The sequence below is a fragment of the Coffea arabica genome, chromosome 3c (assembly GCF_036785885.1).
Source record: "Coffea arabica cultivar ET-39 chromosome 3c, Coffea Arabica ET-39 HiFi, whole genome shotgun sequence".
In the NCBI taxonomy this organism is placed as follows: domain Eukaryota; kingdom Viridiplantae; phylum Streptophyta; class Magnoliopsida; order Gentianales; family Rubiaceae; genus Coffea; species Coffea arabica.
The window spans coordinates 44431753-44456215 of NC_092314.1; the positions used below are offsets into that span (position 1 = coordinate 44431753).

Below are 24463 nucleotides of genomic sequence, written 5' to 3' on the forward strand. Positions count from 1 at the left end.
AAATTGATATTGAATTTTCACTTCAATGAGTTATACTCAATTCGTTCAATATTAGATTAGATTGATTTTGGATTGGATCATACTAGGTCAGGCTAAACCCATGACCCAAATATAACCCAACTTATTAATTTATACATTGTGATATATAAACTCTCTCTTGTACATTTACACACACAAAAAGATTTATTTCACATACATGAATATATTTTCACACACCAACACACTTTCACACACACAAACACACACTCACTTTTAAACTCATTAGAAGCACATCATAAATAGAATACTATTTTATATTACTTGTATTGCGTATTTTAAATAATAAATTGTACATTTAAATAGATTAGCTAAAAAATATTTGTTTGCTTTATATTTTTTAATACCACTAATTGATTAAAACTTATTTTTGTCACAAAATATTTAACACGTTTACTATTCATATATGCTGTATTGTATTTGTAATATTCTGTGTATTTAAATTATTGAATGTTAGATTATATTATGCTCGAAAATGTAATTAAGAGACATATAATCTGTTGTATTATAATATTGATGAGGAATTATTAACAATGAAATAAAACAAGTTAGAGAAAAGTAAAAGAATGCAATTAGAACAAATTTAAAATTCTATTATAGGTACATGAAATATTAACAAACAAAAGTAAGTAGCAATTGAAAAACAGTAATAAAAGAAAAAAGGGAGGAAAACAACATACTTTTAAAAGACATAATAAATTATTATAGATGTTGAGTAAGCTCATCTATTGTTGTAAAAGTAAAATAAACATGAATTTTTATTTCAAATTTCTTTTTTCTTTTAAATAAAAATTAAAAAAATTTATTGAAAATATATATATGAGAATTTTGAATATAAATTGATCAATGAATTATTACCACATATCTAAATATAAATGGTTGGATAAATGTGTCTTAAATATTGTATTTATTATTTTAAATTATTTTTAAACAAATTGGATATTAAATACCCAAATAAAAAACCCAACCCGTCCAATAAATAAGTTAAATTGTTCTTACCCAACTTAACAAAACTCATAACCCAACTGACCTACCTCATCCTTTAAAATTAATGGATGATTTGAGAGTTATTGGATTTTGAACTTTGTTGCCAGCTCTATTGACCACTATAGTGGCGTATACTACCGCACTCAATTACAGAGGAAATCTTAACTAAATATCTGAATTGCGATTTAAGAACTAGCGCTGCAAAATGGATCTACCTGCAAACAATTGTAAGCATCGAGGCAAATGATACGGTCCCGAGTTCCACTCCCATTTTCACAAAAAAAAAAAAAAAAAAAAAAAAAGAGCAATGAGTCAAATGATACAATTTATCACTTTTTCTTCCCTGCTTTACCTTCCTTCCTTCTTATTATCTCGTCAGCATATTTTACACCCTTACCTTTATATGGCTCTGGCGGCCTCCATTTCCTAATTGAAGCAGCAAATTGACCAATAGCAGATTTGTCAAATCCACCAACAATAACTCTGGTATTATCTTCAACTTTCACTTGCAGGCCGTCCGGGATTGTCATCCTGACTGGATGAGAGAATCCAAGACTAAGTACTATATCTTTTCCTTCAATTGTTGCACGATAACCCACACCTACCAATTGAAGCCTTTTCTCAAATCCTTTTGACACACCTACCACCATGTTGTCAGTAAGAGTCCTGACAAATGAAGTTGAACAGATTGTTGGAAACATGGAGAAAATTGTAGATAAGGCATTTCAACTAACACACGTCCTCAGTTTTTTCACTCAATGGAATATCTGAAGAAGAAAAAGATGTTATGGCTTCACACTAGCTGCAACACATAAATTTCAAGAAACAAGTTCAGCAGAAGATCCACATTTTATATTAAGATGGCTGAGTGCATACTTGGACCACAGCTGTTTTAGGACAAGTCAAACACAACCGGCCTAGGAGAGCATTCAATTGGGGGTGACCTGACACTATTAAGTAATAAAAATTCAAGTACTGACGACACCAAATACAGGTAAACCATGTCATTGCACATTTCTCCACCAATAGAGAAATTAATATGCTTCATTTAACATCCCAAAAATGTGCCTATACATTCTTGTCAGTATTTTCTGTCTGAGGAACTATCAGCAACATGGAGCATAGACATTAGGAGAATACAGAAAAGAATAAAGTGGGATAGTGGTTATCATATTAATGATAAGATATCTCAAACACCAAGTCACAACTGAATAATATATCTCTTCTTTCACAAATCCAATTTAATTGGAAAGCATAGGTGATTTCTCTATTCATTTTCTACATGCATTCATAGTTTCCAATTCCATTTCCACGGTCCCAAGTTTCCTACTGCTCTTCCCTTCTGGAAAAGAACCAGCTCCTCCTTTACCTCACTATTACGATCTTAAGGTCTAAAGACACGTTTCATTCAGCTCTCCAGGGAAATCTACATCACTCTTCAGGCAATCCCGACCACACCTCCAAGATTGAGACTCATGAAAAACCTTCCTTTCATTATGTGACCAAAATCATGACAGAACCATGAATTTCTCAACGAAAAACTTGAAAATACAAATTTGATGCAATAAAAGTTGAAATATCATGTTCCAAACTTCATGAAACCAAAGCAATATTTGATGCAGAACCATGAATTTCTTCTTCATGAAATCAAATACTACTCATAAGAAGAAATTCATGGTTCTAAACCCTAAACTATATAATATGACTGAAATTCAGAAAATCTCAATCAAAACAAATGACTGCATTAATAATAAACTGAAATAAAGACTGGTTTGGACTTGAACCAACTCCCAAGTATGCTCATCTCCTAAAGCATGCCAAACCAAATTCTGGACGTTGAAAACATCCTTGCCGCACCTGTTATAAACTTCTGTTGCTTACAGTACGGTTTTATAGCGTTGAAGATGGATATGAGATGGTCTGTATTGAGCTTGATGAAAAAGGGCTGTTGATTTGGACAAGTATTCGTAATTTTGAATCTTGTATAATTGTTCTTTCTTGTGAAAACTTGTGTTTCTTCAAGCATTTTTCTCAAAGAGTTATGGAGTTAGCTTTGATTAGTGCATTAAAACTCTTTACAATCATGTATTGAGCCAATTATATGCTCATTGTTCTTATGGTGAATGAATCTCTGGAATACCTTCTCCATAAGTACAACCTATAAAGGATGCCCAGTAATAGACACCACTCAATTGAAAGCGGAATTAGGTTTTCCTAAGAAACTTCCACTCCCTACAGTGCCGTGAAGGATTATTTTGTTTGGTGCAATTCATTGTTTTGAATGTGAATATATCAGGGTTTAATGTGAATAGAGCAACTTGTGTCTTTCAAAAGACTAAGAGTAGTGCAACAGACTTGCCCAATACATTAGACATTCTTGTTGGGAAGATTATCAATGACAAGCAAGCCATATAAAATTACCTTTTCTGTGATCTATAAGCCCGGCTCTCCAAACTTTCACCACTAATTCTAAAATATTTGTAACACTTAGTGCTACCCACCTTACCTGCGGGTGAAGAAATGAGGCCTAAAACATTCAGATAGCTTATTATCATTAGGACCCATCTCTAGAAATTAGGATTTTTAAACAGATGGCATATTAGTAATCATTGTTTTCCTCAATTGGCGAAAGACCAAAATACTCCTAAGGAACCACATGGCAAGCATAAATGTACTATGTAGTGAAAGAGTTTTAAGCAACTGCTCTCTTTCCTGTGGAAACAAAACATAGGACATTATAAATCATCAGCAACAAGAAAGACAAGCTTCAAGATGCTCCAGCATCAGAATTTCAGATAGACTACAAAAAGCTTACGAGTCACAGGTAGATCTTAATTTCAGGCTCATCATGAATACACAGAGAAAAACCTATAAGTATTTGAATGGAACAATGAAAGCAACATGTCCTAAACAAGAAAAATTCTGATGACTTTGTATGTGAAAAGTAGGGGTAAAAAGTATGTCGTTGGAATTTGAGCCTGACTCTGCTGCAGTCACAAATATTAGTAGTTGAACCTTTCGGGCTCTAAAAGGACTCAGGATTTTCTTGAGCAAAAGGAAAACCATTTGTTGGAAATAAGTTTTTCAAACTGGTATATAGCAAACTAGGATGAAATGGAAGAAAAAAATTGTGACAAAAAACGCTCATCAACAAACAAGTTTGCTGAAGATGGAGAATCATTCAAGGAATGCCCAAACTCAGATAATCATTTTTGCCAGTTGTCTCCTCCTTGAGCACCATCAATAAAACCCCAAATTTCCAACAAGAACATAGTATACATCTCTCTGCTGACCTGAATCCCTCATCTCTTACCTTCACTCGTTGTCCCTTCCACCTTTAATAACACGAATAAAAACGAGAACAGTTTTTTGAGCTTGTATCTAATTCCCTCAAGTCAACCGACAAGATAGCTGGGGGAATATTATATCCTTGACCTGGCTTTTCATCTCCCTCACCAAATTTAGGTTCCAAAGAGGGCATTTTAGCATTTTGCTTAGTTTACTTGGAAATCAGTAGTGTTCTTTAAGTTACGAGAACACAAAAGAACCAAAAAAAAAAATTTTGTATAGTACAACTACAAAGTTCCATTCACAAAATTTGACATTACAGTAGTATGGGAGAGTATGGGGAGAACTGAATGGTATCACTTTACAGACTAACTCGTAAATCAGATCAGACTGACAAATAAAGTAGGAAAAGAATGAGCAAATTTCCTACCTGAATAAACCATGCATTTGATTGGCTCTCCTAGTCTCTATTGACTTTCTGACTCTAAGACCAGAGTCATCCCTCTGGAGTAAAATCTCTTTCGGATAAGTAAGAGCAAGCTCCCCAAGAGGACCCTTGACTTTCAAATCTTGGCCATCAATTGTTAAGGTAACATTTGAAGGTACTTCAATCAGCTGCTTTCCAATTCTTGATTCTTTGCATTCCACAATTGTCCTCCTTGTCACAAACTTAGCATGTTGATAACCCACAACAGCAATACGGGGTACACACATTCCAGTGAATGGAGATTTCAAATTGCTAAATAAATAGAAGAGTGAAAAGAGTCATAAGAAAGCATCAAATTCACCCATCGTCATCATGTCATTCAGTCAGAAGTAGCAATGAAACAATAGAATAGGAAGGCACGCAAACACTTGACAAAGCATTCACTAATTGCAGTACATACATTGTTAGATTAGAAAATTGCACCCATTATTTTACCAGTTCGGTGAGGAAGCACCAAGTGACGTAGCCATCTGTTGGCTGGACAGGGGAATGTTTGCTGCTGCTGCTCTTGTTGTAGCTCAACTCACAAGGTTACTTTCGTGCATCTACAAATCCAAACATAAATACAATAACTTCAGATATCGATTTCAAAGCAATTAAATAATAGAGCAGAGAAATGATATAATAATATCATCAGTGATGCAAGAGGTAGCCCAAACAATAAATGGGAAATTCAAAGACGAATAAAGAAGAAAAGCAAAGTTAGAAATAGAAAATATAAAAAATAACAATTAAATATTGATAAATGGGATAAAGGCCAACACAAGAAGATACATGTGCAAAAGCGCACCCATGCTAACTCAGGGTTCTGTTGGACCCCCTTTTCCAAAAACAACAAATAGAAATAAAAATAAAACAAAAATATTTTTAAAAATGGTTTTCTAGTTTTTATTTTTTTAATAGACTAATATGAAAAAAAAAAACTAAACGACAACTAGAAAAAGGAGAAAGAGCCCAAAATGTTTGGAAATGCAACAGTTAATGTATGAGTTGCCTTTCGCTATTAGATTCTAGATGTATCTAGCAACTTTGACTTTGAAGATGAGCCAAATGAGTCTTTTTGAAAAAAATAAAATAAGTACTTCAGCAAAAAAATAACTGGATTTATACTTCACACAAAAATAATAATGAGAGAGAAAGAGAGAGAGAGAAAGCTACAAGAAAGAAACAGTCAGAACAAAACCTCATTATACTGGCGAACAGGTAAAGAAGAATTTGAAAAAAAAAAAGGAAATTTAGTATTTCCTTTTCTAAAAAGAAATATCTTCTTTTGACTCATTACCCAATAGAATACTTCATTAAGGTTTTGGCATGACTCTTTTTTGTTGTTTTTCTTTTTCTTTTTTTTGAAACATAAATCTGATTTTTTGCTAAAATATTTCTATTAATTTTCCAAAAGGTTTATGTGTGTCAATTGCAACTTTTGCCCAAATGGACTTATTATTATTCTTAACTTTGAAACAAAATTTTCCACCGTCACTAAACTATTCTAAGGTTTAATTTCACCCACTATACTACATTTTGATTATGAACAGACGAAAAATGCCCCTCCAAATGAAGGGTTCAGGGTTTAATGCCATGATCTTTATCTATTTTAACCGAGAAAATAGACGGAATGGCTTAATTGATCATTTAGTGGGTCAACTGACACAAAAAATAGTATAATGACCTAGATGAAAATTAATTATGGAAAAGTTTAGCGACTACACAAATAAAAATGCTGAAAGTTCATTTTTATTTTTATTTTTTACCCCTGTTAGCCGGCAGGGGCACCAGTATCCATCCTTGCACACACATCACACTGATTCTCAAATCGTCCTTTTTCCGTTCGTTGTTGGATGAGGCATTTCCACAAGCAAGTTCACGACATAGACCAAAGCATGCCATACCTACCTTAGAAGCTATAAGAAGGAGGGCAACGCTAAACAGAAAAGATGGAAGGAAAACCCACAAGAAGTCGTTATTTTACTACCTGTTGTAGAAGCTATAAGAAGAGAATTAAAGACAGGAACAGAAGAGTAGTCAATCTCAAAACATAACCGCACAAATTGGCAAAACAGCGGCATCCACAGAAAGATAAGATACAAAAGGAAAACCAACAACCAGTCATACATTTCACCTACAATGAGAAGGAAATTTAAAAGAAAAAAGAAAAGACGGGGACAAAATGGAGCTTTACAGTAATGCGTTTTGGGTGATGACTATCGGCAGCGACGAAAATATCGTCCTCTCCTCCTGTTCTGGCTGCCCCCTATTGCTTTTCGAGTAAATTGCTTTTCTTTTCTTTTCGGTTTGAAAAGGATAATGGGGAAGCAGAAGGCGAAGGATGCTAATGGAAAGTGGAGTGAGAGGGAGCGAGGGAGTGGAGTTGTGTGTGGTGATGGGTGTACTAGTAATGAATTTGATGAAGCACTTGTAGAGGACGGATAAGGCGCAACGAATTCTGTCTTATATCCCCAATTTTTTTTATATTGCTATTTTTCCTTCATAAATATTATATTTTAGTTCTTGTTTTCTTAAAATTTAATAACTATTAATTCAATAAAAAATAAATACAACAGCTTCAAAAAAGTAATATATAATAGAAAATTAAAAAATACAGCAGAAAATTTATAAAAAAATCTCATTTTTTATGCATTTTGGTTTTTTGAATTTGTTAAATTTTGTGTATTAATAAATTAATAGTTATTGGATCTTAAAAAAAAAAAAGAACTAAAACATGATGTTTATGAAAAAGAAATAGCAATATAATAAAAAATATGACAGAGGATGACACCGGTTGTGAGACAGAAGATTCGTTGCGCGGATCAGGTTTGTGCACCCCGGCTTACTGCGACATGGTCGGTGTGCAAATAAATCACTGCGACCTGGGAGCACTGCAACACTGCACCATGCTTACAATTAAACTAGTGTGAATACCCGTGCTACGCACGGTGCTGACATCATTGAAAAAAATAAAATGGTGAACAAATAAAGGTGAAAAAATTGAACCAACAAAATTTAAATGTAATATCTGTTTAACAATAGTTTGAAATATAATAGAATGTGTATATCATTCAAGAACTGTCTTTTTTCGAAAGATGGATCTTGAAAAAAAAATTAAAATTTATATTAAAAAGGGGAATGATATATTTCTACAAATGAATGTAATTGAATGTTGTTAAAATGAAATACTTACAAATACTAAGCATTCGATTTGATAATCTTTCTTGAAGGTGCGAACACTCTTCACACCAATCCACTTTTAGTACGAAAGCCAAAATTGATGATTTAATGAACTATATTGAATTTTGTGAAGTATGTACTACAAATGAAAATGCACGATCTTTGACGATATAAAAAACTGCATATTTATCATGATCACGCAAAAGTATTGGTGATGCGGATGGCTGTCGAACTTGAAGAGAGGCAATATTTTCATTTATTTTATCTAGAAAAAATATATATATTAAATCAAAAATAAATAGTTTTTGTATTTATTTTATGCGTAGTAAGTGATACATTGTATGAGAATTGTTAACAAAAAAATACAATAATTAATATAGAAGTAGCATCAATAGAATTTAATACAATTGTGTTGTAATCAAATGAAAATTACGCACAAATAGAATTGTTATTAGCACCCATAGTTAATGAAGTAATCCCTATATAAATATATTTTGGTACATGTAGACCCCCCAAACCCCGCAAAACCAACCACCACTTATTGAAAACAAACCAATAAATGCACTAAAATGCCTCCCATCTATACCTCAAATTACACTTTGACCCATGAATTTTGTGCGAAATTATCCCTCTAATTGCTTTTGTCCTTTTCGGCTTTTTCACATGTCGCTAACTGCATCATTCCCTCTGCTATCACTTGTATATTAAAATCAATTTTTAATATTAAATAAAAAGGAATGTATTAGTTTATAATATGTTCATAATGTAGATAAATTATTAAATTTAGAAAAGGGCGTATGTTCTTATAGGCTTCTTTTCTTTTCTTTTTTTTTTTTTTTGGAAAATGAGTTTGTTCTTATAGGTTTTTTTTTTAAATTTTTTGGATACAGAATTGTTTTTCAAAGATTTTGGTCCGTAGTCCCTACTATGTTTAAACAATTTTTTAATATTCAATTCAATATTGTCTTTTAATTTGGCAGCCTCTATAATTTTTAATTTATTCTTTTGGTTTAAGTTCAGTTAGAATTCGGAATTTTTCAAATACCAAGAGAAATCAGATTTTTTTAAGAAATCGCCGTCTTAAGTCAGGTAGAGCGTCGAAATATGAGTTAGGATTATTTCCTTTATGCAATTAGTTTCCTGATATATGGTATGATATATAATTATGTCCCTTGAATTTTTTTTCCATATAGATATCGTTAGGTCTTTGGCATCACTGCTGAACATAATCTAAGCTTAGAATGACGCGTTTTTTCTAATCCAGTGGATGCAAAAATACAAAAATACAAAAAATGAAGGTAATATTGTGATTCAAACTCTAAAAAGTAGGATACCATCCTTCAAGAAGTTTCATGCCTTCTTTAACATCTCAAAAAGATGCAACACAGAACAGTTATTTGAATGCTAATAAACTCTCTTTCTACCAATTTTGAAAGCCCGCCCATTAAAAGTGAAGTGAAAATTATTGCAGTCAATGCAGAGAGAAAATGATAAAAAAAAGAAAGGCTATAATGCAATTTTGCCAAAAGGATTTCTGACAAGATTTTGTAAAAAATTTTCAGAAATAATGGATAATCAGAAAATCAATGCAATATCATTCATGACAAAAAGCAAAGCAAAAGCAAAACATACTTAAAAAGCAGAGGGGACCGACCTGAAAAATTAAGTTGGCAAGAATATACTTCCAATTATCCGCAAGAAGATTGAGTTTTGCTAAAGTCTCTGCACATAATATCTTCCACTACTGCTCATAAAAGAAACAAAATCAATACATTTACAAAATGAATAGAGAATAAAAAACAAATAAGAAACTGAGAGAGAATGGGAGTGAGATAGTGGGAATAGAGAATTTGTAGGAGTGGTTGTAGGATGAGTTAAGATAGTGAGATAGTGGAGGTGAGATAGTGGGAATATTGATGGGTGATAAGGTGGGTTATAACCAACTACATTTTATGTATTAAAATAAATACAAAAATCTAGAAAAAAGAATGAGAAGTTTAGAAGTCATTGAGAGGGTTTCTGCTAAAAACCCCTTCCTGAATACATATAGATATAGATAGATATAGATCCTCCTTTCCAAACGAAGCGTGACAAAACCATTTATTCTTGTACTATCTAACAATCAAATTCCCATGACAAAATAAAGTAATATTATGGTTTAGTTATTAAAATGACAAAAATCCCCCTATCATGAACACCCATGTTGGAAGAAACTATGATGGATTAATTTTTCCTCAAAAAAATTTTTTTTTTTGAATGATAGAGGGCAATATTAAACCTTTTCATTCATTTTGAATGATTCCCATAAGAGCTATTAATCAAACAGTAGCTACATATATTATTCCTGCCCCTGTTTCTATTTTAATTTTGTGTGAGATTGAATGTTCATGCCAAGAGTTAAGTCAATGATGTGAGCCAATGCAACAGTAAGGTCAACAAATTCATTGGTCCTGTGCATGGCTTTAATGCAAACAAGGAAACAAAGGGAAGGAAAAGGCCGAGGAAGAAGAAGCGGAAGCAATACATAAGACGAAGCAAAACAACAAAAGCAAGCTGAAATTCAAGGAAAAGAGATTTGCATGATTACCGTTCTTCTTTTCGATGCATGAAAACCCGGGAAAGCATGTTTAAAGATGTGCAAATCTCGCATGGAGACGCCATTTCGCACGGAGACGGCCAAAATTAATGAATTGCAGATTGTGTAGGGTGAGAGGTGAATCCACCGACCAATAGAAAGAATGGGCAAGGCGGCTGCTTATTTTGCATAGCTTGATTGATGATGACGACGGAAGCAAGCACTGGATAGTGACCAATCTGAATTGAGGGAAAGGGATGGGGAGGGGGGGAAATTAGAAAATGGGCGGTGCAGGGCATGATGCTGATGACGGAGCAAAAGGCAGCAACCCAGCTAAGATGTTCCTTTCCAACACACGGACCACGTGACTTCCGCGTGAGTAGGACGAAAGACCAGCAGATAATTGAAGTACCATTCCCACTTTATATATAAAGTTCTTTAGTATACAATAGGGAATTTCGTCAATTTGGTCCCTAAACATTTTTACTTAAACCAATTTCGTCCTTGATGAAATATTTTAACCAATTTGGTCCTTGAACTAATTTTTTACTTCCAATGTAGGACTTTTCACTGCATTTTACTCAATTTGAGTGGATCAATGGGGGTATAATTGTCACACTGGTTTAATCTTTTGCAATTAACCGACGAAACAAATTAGATTGAAGGTACTCGGTAATTACCAACTTTGTCATCCAATCCAAGTCAACCCGGTGGCTTCTTTTTTTTTTTTTTTTTATAATCATCTCATTTCGGAGCACTGCGAATATTCGTCGTGGATTGAATTAAACCCAGAAATCGAAATAAATCAGCAACACTCAGACATTTCTTTAGCAGGCGAAGATTTACTTGCTGGTACTGGTACTGACTGATAAGTCCATCAAAAATGGTTAAAAAAGAATTTAATAAATAATGGGTTCAGGAAGGAAGGAAGTCAGTTCGTTCATTACAAAGATATTTGATTCCTAATCGGCATACATGCATTCAATCATGAAAAAGAGATGACATGGGTCGGAGAGTTGAACCCAGAAAGGGGAAAAAAAAAGGGGGGTTGGATGGAGATTAAGGGGGCTTTTACACATATTTCTTCTTCTGCTTCAGCTTCATCTAGCCTGCCTAGTTTTAAGTAGTAAACACCTACCAGTACTCGCTCGGTCTACTGGGGAGAGAAGCATTTTTGAGTTTTTGTACTCTACTACTAAACTAGTAAGTTGTTTTCTAGCAACTAATTACTATTATTAAGCATAGACAGATCCGCACGAGAGAGCCATCAAGAGTATAGCGGCTTGTTCTTCCTCTCTTAATTTCCCCATCAGCTTTCCCGATCTCCGTAGCACCATTTCTCCTCCCAACGCCATTAATTTCATCCTCAGCGATTGCCCCACTCCGCCTCCTTCGTTGCTCTTGTTGCCGCCGCTACTGCTTTTCCTCTTCTTCTTGCCCTTGTCATTTCTACCCCTGTCCAGTCCCAAAAGCTCCCTCCTCTTCTTGTTGTACTTGATCCCGCATGCATTGTACAGTGACTGATGATGCAACAACAACAAACGCTAAGGATATGTAAATAAATACTCCACCAAACAAAACACACACTCTATTATCAAGAAATGCTAAGAGTGGTAGCCTGGAGTATATAGATAGAGATTGAGAGACCATTGGATATTATTTACAAATATATATATATATATATATATATATATAGAAGAGAAGAAGATAATGCACCTTGGGACCAGCTGGACCTCCTCTCCACAGAGGCGTTCTGGTTGTATGGCAATCACTGCAACTCTTCAACTGCTTCGAACTGGAAGCCGAAGGGCTGCTGCTGCTGCTACGTTTTGCATTCTACGTTTTGATTTCGTGGAGGTGATATTATTGTAAAAGAAAGAATATCTGCTTCTTCGAAGAAATAAGATGATTATAAAAAAAAGAAGCCACCGGGTTGACTTGGATTGGATGACAAAGTTGGTAATTACCGAGTTCCTTCAATCTAATTTGTTTCGTCAGTTAATTGCAAAAGATTAAACCAATGTGACAATTATACCCCCGTTGGTCCACGCAAATTGGGTAAAATGCAATGAAAAGTCCTACATTGAAAGTAAAAAATTAGTTCAAGGACTAAATTGGTTAAAATATTTTATCAAGAATGAAATTGATTTAAGTGAAAATGTTTAGGGACCAAATTGGCGAAATTCTCTATACAATACTTCCAAAGTTAATAAACTTGGGCCTTATTTTGTCAACTCCAGATATTGTGATTTCTTGTGGCCGGATATCACTTTACTCCAGTCCAACCAAATCATGGTGAACATGATAGGAAAAATAGAATTCAGGATCAATACTGAGTTTCTTTTTTTTTTTTCTTCCCTAAAATATTCCACTATCTTTATAAGTCGTGTATCAGATTCCCATGTTTCACTATCAGAAAACATTACATCAATGGGGAAGTAGTAGTCATTATTCAATATGTCAATACAAAACTTGCTCTCATTTTGTCATGGAAGGATTTCTAGCGAGAAGCACAAAGCGATTTTGAACTGTAGACACCCATTATGATGAAATTTAAGCAAGAGAATCACAAACTGCTGCAATCAACTCTCTGCGGTGGTTATGTCAAAGATGACACAACTTCTATTGCACTACCAAGTGGCCACGCCGCTTCAACTAAGGAATTTTTGTACTCAACTTTTTTCACCAAAGCAATCTCCTGCCAAGGATCAAGGCCTGCTTAATCGAAAAAGAAACCCATTAGTATTCACTGATCAATATTATAGGGCGGCAACGGACGCTGACATAGAGTTGAATAAGTAAATCGCACCAAACCCATCTACAAGCAAGGTGAACTGATACACAAGATCCATGCACAAGTACGGTAGGTTATTAGGCTCCACACGAGAATATGTAGATTTGGCATCTTCAAGCCTGGTTTGACAAGCACGCTTAGCAGCTTCCTCAAAATCAACTGGATGAACTTTTGCAACATGAGCATGTGGATCAACAAAACCAGCCTACGAGGGAATGTTAACACGGTCAACATGCTGATATAGTGACACAAAGGTGGGGTACAAATTTTCACTGCCTACTAGAAGACCAATTACTCTGAGTTGCATACTCCTCCAGAAATATTTACACAATGGACACGTACCTCAGCAGCTCTGTCGAAGAAAAATGATGCAACAAAGAGATTCTTTTGACCATCCCCACCTCCACCATTCCATACCCCACCAAATGTGCATTTCATGTGGGTGCACGCTGAATCATTTACTTTGAGAGCTTTAAGAGCTACTTCCCTACATCCATTAAAATTGGAACCAGATGGTGACGCAGACGATGGATATTCTTTCCCTCCATATTTGTAAGACTCTACAAAGGAGCAACTCATAGTTAGTACTTGAATGTTGGCTTCAGTAATTAGTTCTTCACAAGGAGAGGGTTTTCTTTGCCTACCAACATTAACTATTGATACCTAGTAGAGAATTGAAGCAAACACATGCTGAACGGAAATTGCAGATTAGTTAATTATGTGGAAACAAACACGCAAGAGCAACATACCTTTTTCTTATGATCTGGTATAAGAGTATTTCAAATTGCAAAACCTATCAATTCCCTCTGACCTAACTGGAAAAGTACTAAAAATGTACTTTTGACATGTAAACAAAAGATTTCAAAATTTGTGGTTCCATCTTTTCAAAATTTCTGTACAAAAGGGAAAAGATACATCTGGTGCCATTCTGATATGCTGCAATTTTAAACTTTGCTTGAAATTAAAAATTATGCCTAGTTGACCACGCAAAATTCCAAGTAAGCAGTTATTTAATACAAGGTTCAGGTTTCTAGTCTAAGCCCAGGACACCAAAACGCACCTGATAGCAAAGGCTAACTTTAGATGAACCTATGGGGAACATGATAATAGAAACAACAAAGCATGAGTAGCAATGCATGACCATGCTCCTTTGTAATCCATTATGAGCAATTACAAAGAATGAATGCCACGGTTTTGAAATGCACTATTTGAATTTCACTTCCACTGTACTAAGAATTTTAGTGCCCAGCGGCTTAGCCAATAGGAAACTTAACCATCATATACACAAATCCTTTTTTCTCGTGATCATATACCCTTCTTGTCCATAAAAAAAAAAAGGCTGCCTATTCTTTCAGTCTTGTCTAACTTCACATAGAATGTAACTAACAGGCAGAAGTCCATGGGAACGCCAAGAAAGAAAAAGATACAACATAGGAAGAAAAAAACACTTCCAAAAGGAAATCGGCCCTGGAGATGCTAAATGCAGGCCATACCATCAAAGCCTGCCAAGATGCATGGATTACTGGATTCTACACCAGCCTTCAATATCTCAGCACGAGCTGCTAGTAAGCCATAGTGCAAGTAACTGTATATGAGATCCAATAAAAAAAATGTAAAAGAGATGAACCTAGAAGAGAGGTGTAAAGTAATAAAATAAAGAGCAGCATGTAACCTAAAATCAACATATCTGAAGTTTACTTTAACTAACTGGTTAATACAACAGAGGGTTCTATCCCAATGAAAGATGCCAGAAATTGTATGCTATAGATCATTGGCCAAGGATAAGCAATACCTGTGCACATAAAGGTAATATTTTGTCCCCTTCAGATACATTTCCTGGACATAGGCATCCTCTCCATCTGGTAATTTTGGAGCCTTCGCAGCATCTGATTCTGAGATAGCATAAGCCATTTGGACAGATCCACCACCAAGATCCACCACGCCGACAGTACGGGAATATTTTTTTCCCAATTTCCCTGAGAGATAGTTGATGGTCACCTGCATAGGCACAGAATAGTTCAAAAGCAGGCCTAAATCCTTCCCACTGCATACTTTCTCTTTGAAGTTATACATAATTTTGACTCATGACAAGCAGGTCTATGCAATCTTCAGTTAGCTCCTTCAAGGAAGCTCAGAAATCGAAAGCAGGCTCAGAAAATCTGGTAAACAACACTATGCCAGCCTTACGAAAATGCCGAAATGCTCGGTATCTTTTATTGCAGCACAAAAGCTGCAGTAGTATTGCAATAACAAACTTAGGCATACAAACAGGCTTCCTTACAGAATGAGATGATCCAAGTCCAGCCTACTAGAGCAAAATCTTTACAAAGTAAAAAAGTTGCTTCAGTTGTGATGCAAACCCTTTGGGTACGTTTGAAAAGGCTTTGATCATTGTCTGGGAAATGACTTAGGTCAGAATAAAGTTAATGCCAACATTGGTTGCTTTGCCTTATTGTTGTGGACATAGTACTTGGCTAATTTGCTCAAACTCTTAGAAATTGATATGATTTGAGTATCAATTATGAGATATATACTCAAGTAATGATTTTTAGTAGCTAGAAAAGCCACAATGAAGTTTGTATGTAAACTGACACTTCAATTTGCAGTCATTGTTATAAGGAAAGGCCTACCATTCAACAGCCCATCACTGAGTAAATGTACACGTACTCTGTGAACAGAAGATAGAGGAGAGCATTATGCGATTATGTGAAAACAATTTTTTACCAGAATTTCATGCCTAAGGAACTCTAGTGGATTTCCTAGAAACTGTTTTTCTTCTTCTTGTAACTACAGAACCATTTTAGTCGTGTTTTTTGTCTAGATTTGTCAATCAAGCGCTAGATTTGCCTAAGTTACACTGTATATTCACATGAAATCAACCAGACAATACTTTAGAAAGCAAAAAATTCAGACGTTCTAAATGTTGCTGCATCAAACCAACGGCCTCTTGGGCCGTTGGCCACCACAAAAGACTCAAGTCTTTGTGGAGTGAGAGGTCAAGGGTTCAAACCTTGCCTTCCATCACATTGCCACTACATGTGGCTTCTCCAAATCCATACGGGTGCACAACACACCTGTCTGGTCTAATAGCGGTTTAGTCATAGTCAGTTCCCCAATTGGCCCAGTTGGGCCTCCCCCCTAGAATAGGCTAGAGTAGGAGTAGAAGTAATGTATATGCTACTGATTGGCAAAAATAATGTTAATGTTGCTGCATCATGTTCCTAGAAAAGTGCAGCATTCAAGCAATAGTACATTGAAGATTCAACAAATAAAGAATAAAATTTGAAGATACAAAAAACGATTGGCTCTCAACCATGAGAATGATTAATTCCATGATGCTACAGGGGATCGAGTGTTAATTTAGGAGTTGCACTTTCTTATTGAGCTAACCAGAACACAATCCTTCTACCACTAAGTCTGGCATATTGCCTAAGAATCCTATGGTACCAAACTTGATGGTTCAAGTACAACAGAGTCATAACTTGTGGCACTTTTCTCTATACCATAACCAAAATCTTTACTTCTCACAAAGAAGTTAAAGGAATGCTTTACTACAAGCTACATATGGTTTCTGCAATTATTTTTCCCAAAAAGCTGGTATAGGGGGAAAAAATCTCAGGTTGCTGACCAAGTTCGTGAATGGTAAAGATAAGGAGCATTGAGAAAACTTATTCAGCGAAGAGTCCATAAGGCAATGTGAAAGGTTAAGTGCACACTTAAGACGATCTAAGTTATAGGCATGTAGCAGTTAGATTGGACACAACTTCTATAGAGTACTATTCAACTATCTTATGAGACAAGATGTTGAGCCACAGCAGGTGTGTCCTTGCATAGATACATATAAGACGATTTTATTCTCTTTATTGCAGAATAACAATAACAACATTTGCAAGGGACATGCCATATCTATTAGAGTTAGGGTGCGCTTGATAAAACTGAAGTCTGAAATCTGAAGTCTAAATCCATTAAGTTATTGAATTATTAAATATAAAATCTAATACATTTGAGTATATATCACATTCAGTGATAAGTGAATAGCTAATCACTTAATTTTGGAAACAAGTTTTGCCTAGAAAATTCAGTGCCACTTAATTAATTCAAATGCTCAATATTTGGTTATCAAATGGTCCGAATATGTTAAGATCTGAATCCATTAAATTTAAGTGTTGAATTGAGTTATCAAACAAGGCCTTAGACAGGAAAGAAGAGGAAGACCGCAAAAATCACAAGAAGTTCAAATGGAAAAATTTAGCCCTCTTTTTAGAAAGGCAGCCGCTGTACATGAATAGACATGGAAACAGGACTGATAAAAACAACCCTAAATAATTAGAAAAATGGTAGCTGAGTGTTCAATGTGCAATAGCTGGTTCAAACTCATTCACAGGATTGAGGGAAGCCAATACCTTTCAGCCCAATAGTTATTATAGTGAAAAATGACATGGTTAATGATGAGTATGGCTTCTCCATTTATCACATGAAAAGTTTAACTTGCAAAATATTCATGGGGTCCACAAATAGTAGGCCAAATTACACAGCCCTTCAAAAAGATTTAGCATAACTGCAGAGCTTACCAGTCAGTTTTTCCAAGGTTCTTGTAGACACTAATTTTCTGTGCATAAATCCCCATAAAATAAGTAGCGCATTGGTTTTGGTTTTCTTTAAGAGCATTTGAACTTTCATACCGGGATAGTTTCCTTATTTACTCGCCACAGGCATGCTCATATGTTGATCACAAGAAAATAAATGCAACTACCGTCATGATGCAAGGATTTGAGTTTTGCTCAAAGTCAAGTTTGCAGACAGAGTATATGCTTGTTAAGAACAGCCTAATATAAGGCGCTATTTTAGAAAACTTGAGAGCTATCTGGTGCTCCCATGCCTTTCGACGTCTATCTTAGCAAAAAATGTTCTTCTCTACACAAAAAAAACAACTGGTTGTCTGTGCAACCCATAGCAAATCTAACTTAAGCTTTCAAATTATACATATTGGCTCCAATCCATGAATAGGTATGGCAAGAAAAAAATTGATTTCTTCCATAAACAAAATAAGCCCTAGGCTTCAAGCGGTCCTATGAATCCAAGCTAAAGAATGAATTATCATCCGCACCAGTGATAAGAGAAAGTGCAAAATGAAGTTGCACGAATAAATGACACGGCAACCTTCTGTATCCAATAAATCATCATCAAGAAAAATAAATAAATCAACAAAGGAATACAACATACCCACTGATAAGCACCTTCCTGATTGCCATCAATAACTGTGACCCAATCTGCCTTTGACGTGAGGCTGCTTTTGTTCTTTAAAAAGTCCCTAACCTGGAAGGGGAAATTTAGAAATATAAAGAAGAAACATTAATAGTTAGCAGTACTGAAATGTCAGAGGAAGGCATTTTCTGAGAGACAGAGGTAGCAAGGAAGAAGGCAAGCTTACCGCTTGCAAAATCCTGTCAGAGGCATCTCCTTCCAGTTGCCTTAGACCTGCAGTTGCCTATGTAGGCATCAGTATCAGCATCACGATCGAGTTGTGTGCAAAGGACACAATCACAGTAAGAAAAAAGAGAAAAAAAAAGTTATTATTTACAATCGAACATTGGAAATGGAGATACTCTTACCCCAACCCTGACCGGTGTTTTTTGACGCAATTCTGGGGGAACAACAGCTTCGGCCTTCTGGAGAAGCTCCTGCAAGGAATTGGCTGCAGCTTCCGGGTCATTCGCAAATGCACTGAGACCCGGTTTTTTCTGACAAATCGTAACCACAAGAAGTCAGTCCACTTTCAAATTAGAGCTAATAGCAGGAAGTTGTTTTTAATTCGTACTAGTAGCTAGTAGGTAAGGTAACACACGTGATGACGGTAGGTAAATGTAGAAAAGGCCAATTGCAACAAGTCGAAAATCCAAATTGGTGAAAATACACTCATAGACAGAATGCCTAATTTACCTGTTCGAAAAGTTCAAGATCTTTACCGATGGGGACAAGATCCAGGTGGGAGTCAAAGCAGAAGACGTGAACCCGACTGCCAGAGCTGCCAGCGTCGAAGATGACAGCGTAGGAGCGCGCGTTGGCATTGTCATTGGCATTCATGGGTGAAAACTTGCGAGGGAGAGAATCGGAAGGGGAGCGGGCAGGCATTAGAAAGAGGACAATCGTGACGAGAAGAAGAGGGAGGGAAATGACGAGGAAGACACCTCGATACCTCTGGATCTTGTCCAAAAGGGAATGATAATAGTAATCAGGCTGCTGCTGCCTGTTCCGTTTTAGCATCTTCTCCATTGGAGTGGAGCTGCCGTTGTTGTTGTCCAGGTGGTGCTGCGGTTGCTGCTGCTGCTGCTGCTGCGTCTGCGCATCCAAAAGCTCCGCGGCCGATGGAGACCGGTATCGGATCTGACCGTTTCCGCCCGCTGCCTGATTACCTTGCACCGACTCCAGCTCTTCCAATCCTTTTTTTCTCCCTTTTAATTAATTAAGGGGACGACGTATGTTGAGAGAAAAAAATGATAAATAATAATAATGCACTTCTATCCTTTCCTCCTCCTCCTTGATCTTCTTCTTTTCCTGATGAGATGATTGACAATCAGAGGAGTACGTATCCGTACTCCCAAGCCCCCCAAGTGGAAAGATTGCCACTTTCTTTTATTTATTTATTTTTTGATCAGATCAATCAACTGAATTCAGCAATGATTTGGAAGAGTCAGTAGTACTCAATTTGATCGACTACTAGTAGTGTTTTTCAAACAGAAAAATACTACTGTAGCAGCCAAATTACCTCTGTATGTTATAGTAATTTATAACCAATTCAACAGATGGATTGATGAAACCGGCCTCCTCCTCTCACCTCTCCCCCTCTCTCAGAGGAAGTTGATCGGATCTGACAGAAAGCGATCTTTCCTTCCTCCACAAACACTATCCCTTTGCTTATATAGCACCGCCACCCACCTTCAGGATGTTAATAGGGGAGGGGGGGAAGGCGGAGGGGGTGGATACGGCTGATACTGCGCAAATCTCATGCAATTGCAAGCAACCACTCACAAATTTCCACATTTCAAAATGGCCCTGCATTTCTCCGTGAGAATTGAGACTCACAAATAAGTCCTTTTTTTTTTTTTTTTAATGACAGCTGCAGTAAAATTTTTTGAAAAACAACCTAAATAACAGTATGGACCATAATGGAGCGGGTTTCGTTCTTGCTCTGGTACTCCCTCCGCCAGAAGCACTTGCCTCCTCCATGTCATCCCTATTCTCAAATTTTAAAGTCCAATTTTATTATAATTGGTTACGGAATATTTTCTTTGTTTTAGTGCAATTGATTGATATTCATAGTGTATTTATTTGGAATTAGAATTTTGAGTTACGGACATTGCACATACTCAAATAATCCTTTTTTCTGAAAAGAAAGATAATCAAATTGAGAAGCTTATGAGGCAATAAATGTCGATACATATTTTGACATGGTAAGTTGGATGCATTTAGCAAAAAATTTCCAACATACCCTTTAGATAAATTCTTAAATTCATTTTTTGGAGGTAAAAATTAGGAAAATTCACCAATATCATCCCCGAACTTTTACATTAAAACTAATTTAGTCATTAAAATTTTTTTTGACAAATTTAGTCCTTCAACTATGTTTTTCATTCCAATGTAGAACTTTCACAATAGAGCCACCATATTTTATCACTTTCTCCCAGCCAAGCAGGGGTATTTTTGAAATATCTAGTTAATTTAGCAACGCAAATGATTAAAATGAACAAGAAAGAAACAACAAGCAGAAAACTTCTTCAAAGAAGCAACATTTTGCTTTTAGAAACTATACAAGATTTTGCTTCTTCAAATGAGTTTTTTTTTTTTTTTCCCCAAAACAGCAACACTTTATTAATAGTCTAACCTAGATTATTACATAAGAGGTGGGCAACCGCCCTTACAATCTGCTTGTGCTAACTCAAGCAGTCAGACTGGGAAGTCATCCTTCCATTCAGCAGATCCTTTCAAGTTTATAGCCATCTTAGCTAATGTATGACTGACAAAGTTGTTTATCCTTCTAATGAAGGTGAAACAACATTCACCAAAGTTGGACTTTAATTTCCTAATATTAGAAGCTACTGTTGAAATGATTACATCATCTTCCTCTCTATTTATCCCATTCACTACCTGCATACAATCTATTTCGAATTCCATTCTTCTCCACCCTTGCTGTTTTGCCACTAGCATAGCAATTCTTAGCGCTATTGCTTCCTCTAGCTTTGGATTTGAGCAACTTGTGTTTGGTACTGCCCAAGCTCCTAGAACCTTTCCTTGCCAGTTCCTCACAACCATTCCCCAGCCTGCTTTATCTGTTTTTTGGTGTAGAGCTGCATCATAATTCATCTTGACCCAATCCTTCCTTGGTCTCTTCTAGCCACTCAACACTTCTTTTTTACTCTTGCTATATTCCTCTATTTCCATCTCTGCTTCCTGAGCTTCCTGGTACTTCCTCCACTTCAGTATCGTTTATTAGTTTCTACCATTGGGTCACTTCCCTTGTCATTAAACTGCCTCTCGTTTTTTGATTTCCAGATTTGTCATAACAAATTTATAGTCAGAACAAGACTCTCTTTTCCATTTTCCTTATTCGTAGCATCTTTCAATTCTTCCCACCAATGCCAAAATTTATTCTTGTAAGCTTCCAGACCCTCCTAGCTTAGTGGAACAGATTTCCAGATTGACTTGGCTTTGTTACAAAAAAACAACATATGTTCAATGGTTTCTGAATTTTCCCCACAACATCTCTTTTTGAACATCTCCTTTTTTGAACATTTGCTAATTGACTTGGCACATATGATCTCCTTTTGAACATCTTTCCCTTATAACTATATTCACTGGTAAAATACCTTGCAGGTATTTTCAGATGAAATGCTTCAGTTTATGCTTCATGTTCAATCCCCATAAAAAATTCTAGCTCTGTGTTGCACATTTCCTTCTGCACCAGTCCTATACTGATCCATCCTCCTTTTTCTGCTTTTTGCCAACCTATATCTTGATTTGACTTATAAACCCCAGTACTAGACATTGCCTAGTATATTTTGTCTATCATAGGCTGCATACTAAACGGGATTCTCATTATCTTCCTCCCTTCCTCGTCTTCAAACACCTGAGCAATCAGCTCTTTCTCCCACTTCCCATCTTTGATAAGCTCAATCACTCTCTGTACTTTTATACCCTCCACATCCCTAGTCTTGACTCTTCCATCTTTAGTTTCTGGAAGCCATTTATCCTCCCATATGTTTATTGATTTTTCGTTTCCCACTTGTTTCCTTATTCCTTCCTCTGGTAACTCCTTTGCAGTCAAAAGACTTTTCCAACATCATGAATCAGCACCAAAACTCTTTTTCTTCCAAATTGATGTTCCTTTAAAATATCTAGCTTTCATTATTTTACTTATCAGTAAGTTGGGCCTAGTCAGAATTCTCCAAAGCTACTTTGCTAACAATGCCAAGTTAAACTCATGTAACTCTCTAAAACCTAGTCCTCCTTCTGCTTTGACTTCTGTCATCCTTCCCCAACTCAACCAGTGAACTTTATGTTCATTTTTCTTCTGTCCCCACCAAAACCTTGCCATTTCTAAACAAATTTCCTTGCAAAAAGCCTTTGGCAAAAGGCAACAGGACATAACCCCAGATACTTACTTTGCAGAACCTACTTCATTCCTTGCAGCTCTTTCATCACCCCTTCTTTTTGCCTATCTTTCTCATTCCTACTGAAGAACAGTGTTGATTTCTTTGCATTGATCAGCAGACCAGAAACTCGTTTGTATACATCTAGTATTAATGTTTTCTCTCCATTAATGTTTATGGAATAGGTTACACTAGTAACACACTTCATAATCCATTGAATCCACCTAGGACAGAAATTCATTTTCAACATTATTTTGGCCAAAAACACCCATTCTACTCTATCATAAACCTTAGATATATCTAGTTTAATAACCATGTAACCATCTTTCCCAGTCCTTTTATTTTTTAAGAAGTGAACGCTTTCATAAGCAATCACAATATTATCTAAAATCTGTCTTCCAAGAACAAAGGCAGATTGGGAATGACTAATGTAGCAGGTTAAAACACTCTTGAATATGTTTGTAAGCACTTTAGAGATGATTTTATAGATAATATTGCATAAACTAATAGGTCTAAATTCTGTGATTGTACTAGGGGAGTCAGTTTTAGGAATAAGGCTTATCAAAGTCTCATTGATAGATTTAAGAAGATGATCAGAATCAAAGAAACCTTGCACTGCATTAACAACACCAGTCTTAATAATTTGCCAAAATTTTTGGAAGGACAAAAGGGACATACCATCTAGCCCTAGAGGCTTGTTTGGTTGCATCGAAAAGACTGCATGACTAATTTCCTGATCTGTGACTTTCCTAGTCAGCTTCCTGTTCATCTCAACAGTGATAGTTTATGGGATTTGTTGCAAAATTCTTGCAAAGTCATTTGGTTTTTTTGAAGTAAAAAATTGTTTGAAATAGTCAATGATCTCCTATCATGTTTTCTCTTCATTCTCATGCCAATCTGCACTCCTTTTCTTTAGCACACTAATCCTATTCATTTTCCTCCTTCCAGTCACTCTTGCATGGAAATAGCTGGTATTCTTATCCCTCTCCTTTAACCATTTTACCTTGGCCTTTTAGCTCCAATATAATTCCTCTCTTTTATAAGCATCAGCCAGCATCCTCTTAAGACCAGCTAACTTAATTTTGTAACCATTAATTTTACTCTTCTTAACCTCTTTAATTTCATTTTTAACCTGTTCTATCGATTTCTTAGAGCTGCAAAAGCATCTTTTACTCCAATTGAGCAAATCCATTCTAACTTTTTTTATTTTATATTGAACTTTGAATAGCCTAAACCCTGTTGATATTTTCTCCAAGCTTTCTCTATTACCTCCCCTATATCCTTTTGTTGTAACTACCTTTTATCAAATATAAACCTTTTTTTCCACCTCTTTTCCACTGGCTTAGTATCCAATACCAGTATACAATGATCCAATGCTTCAGTTTCTACATGTATACATTTTGCATTTTCAATCTTTTCTATCCAGCCTTTAGTTCCCAATATCCTATCTAACCTCTCTTTCACCTTTTCCTTATTCCTCCAGT

The 24463-nt window shown here is 35.8% G+C and overlaps 3 protein-coding genes across 5 annotated transcripts; all 3 read right to left on the bottom strand.

Moving 5' to 3' along the window:
- Positions 1–1235: 1235 nt before the first annotated feature.
- LOC113735256 (large ribosomal subunit protein uL6c-like) lies at positions 1236–7215 on the bottom strand. Of its 2 annotated transcripts, none has more exons than XM_027262276.2 (4): positions 6978–7215; positions 5234–5343; positions 4742–5050; positions 1236–1689 (listed from the first exon to the last, which is right to left on the bottom strand). In XM_027262276.2, the coding sequence occupies exons 2-4, from the start codon at positions 5266–5268 to the stop codon at positions 1353–1355; spliced, it is 681 nt and encodes a 226-aa protein (XP_027118077.1). In that variant the 5' UTR covers positions 5269–5343; positions 6978–7215; the 3' UTR covers positions 1236–1352. The 2 variants fall into 2 exon arrangements, with proteins under 2 accessions (XP_027118077.1, XP_027118078.1); XM_027262277.2 differs by lacking the exon at positions 6978–7215 and adding an exon at positions 6550–6747.
- Positions 7216–12914: 5699 nt separating this feature from the next.
- On the bottom strand, positions 12915–20395 carry LOC113735255 (apyrase 2). 2 transcript variants are annotated; one of them, XM_027262275.2, is made up of 10 exons: positions 19529–20395; positions 19273–19425; positions 18945–19073; positions 18764–18820; positions 18556–18648; positions 15125–15330; positions 14826–14917; positions 13675–13892; positions 13348–13537; positions 12915–13253 (listed from the first exon to the last, which is right to left on the bottom strand). In XM_027262275.2, the coding sequence occupies exons 2-10, from the start codon at positions 19414–19416 to the stop codon at positions 13138–13140; spliced, it is 1245 nt and encodes a 414-aa protein (XP_027118076.1). In that variant the 5' UTR covers positions 19417–19425; positions 19529–20395; the 3' UTR covers positions 12915–13137. The 2 variants fall into 2 exon arrangements, with proteins under 2 accessions (XP_027118076.1, XP_027118075.1); XM_027262274.2 differs by having other exon boundaries at positions 19273–20395.
- Positions 20396–21276: 881 nt separating this feature from the next.
- LOC113736055 (uncharacterized) lies at positions 21277–21693 on the bottom strand. Its single transcript, XM_027263008.1, has one exon. The coding sequence runs from the start codon at positions 21691–21693 to the stop codon at positions 21277–21279; it is 417 nt and encodes a 138-aa protein (XP_027118809.1).
- Between the last annotated feature and the right edge of the window lie 2770 nt (positions 21694–24463).

What these genes read in the sequence shown, in the direction of transcription:
- LOC113735256 (XM_027262276.2), bottom strand. Translation starts at nt 5,268, where the DNA reads ATGGCTACGTCACTTGGTGCTTCCTCACCGAACTG. An exon ending in GGTGCTTCCTCACCGAACTG is followed by an intron (nt 5,051 to 5,233) that starts GTAAAATAATGG and finishes CTATTTATTTAG; the next exon opens with CAATTTGAAATCTCCATTCA. An exon ending in CAAATGCATGGTTTATTCAG is followed by an intron (nt 1,690 to 4,741) that starts GTAGGAAATTTG and finishes TTCATTTGTCAG; the next exon opens with GACTCTTACTGACAACATGG.
- LOC113735255 (XM_027262274.2), bottom strand. Translation starts at nt 19,605, where the DNA reads ATGGAGAAGATGCTAAAACGGAACAGGCAGCAGCAGCCTGATTACTAT. An exon ending in AAACACCGGTCAGGGTTGGG is followed by an intron (nt 18,821 to 18,944) that starts GTAAGAGTATCT and finishes ATGCCTACATAG; the next exon opens with GCAACTGCAGGTCTAAGGCA. An exon ending in CTGACAGGATTTTGCAAGCG is followed by an intron (nt 18,649 to 18,763) that starts GTAAGCTTGCCT and finishes TTCCCCTTCCAG; the next exon opens with GTTAGGGACTTTTTAAAGAA.
- LOC113736055 (XM_027263008.1), bottom strand. Translation starts at nt 21,693, where the DNA reads ATGAATTATGATGCAGCTCTACACCAAAAAACAGATAAAGCAGGCTGG.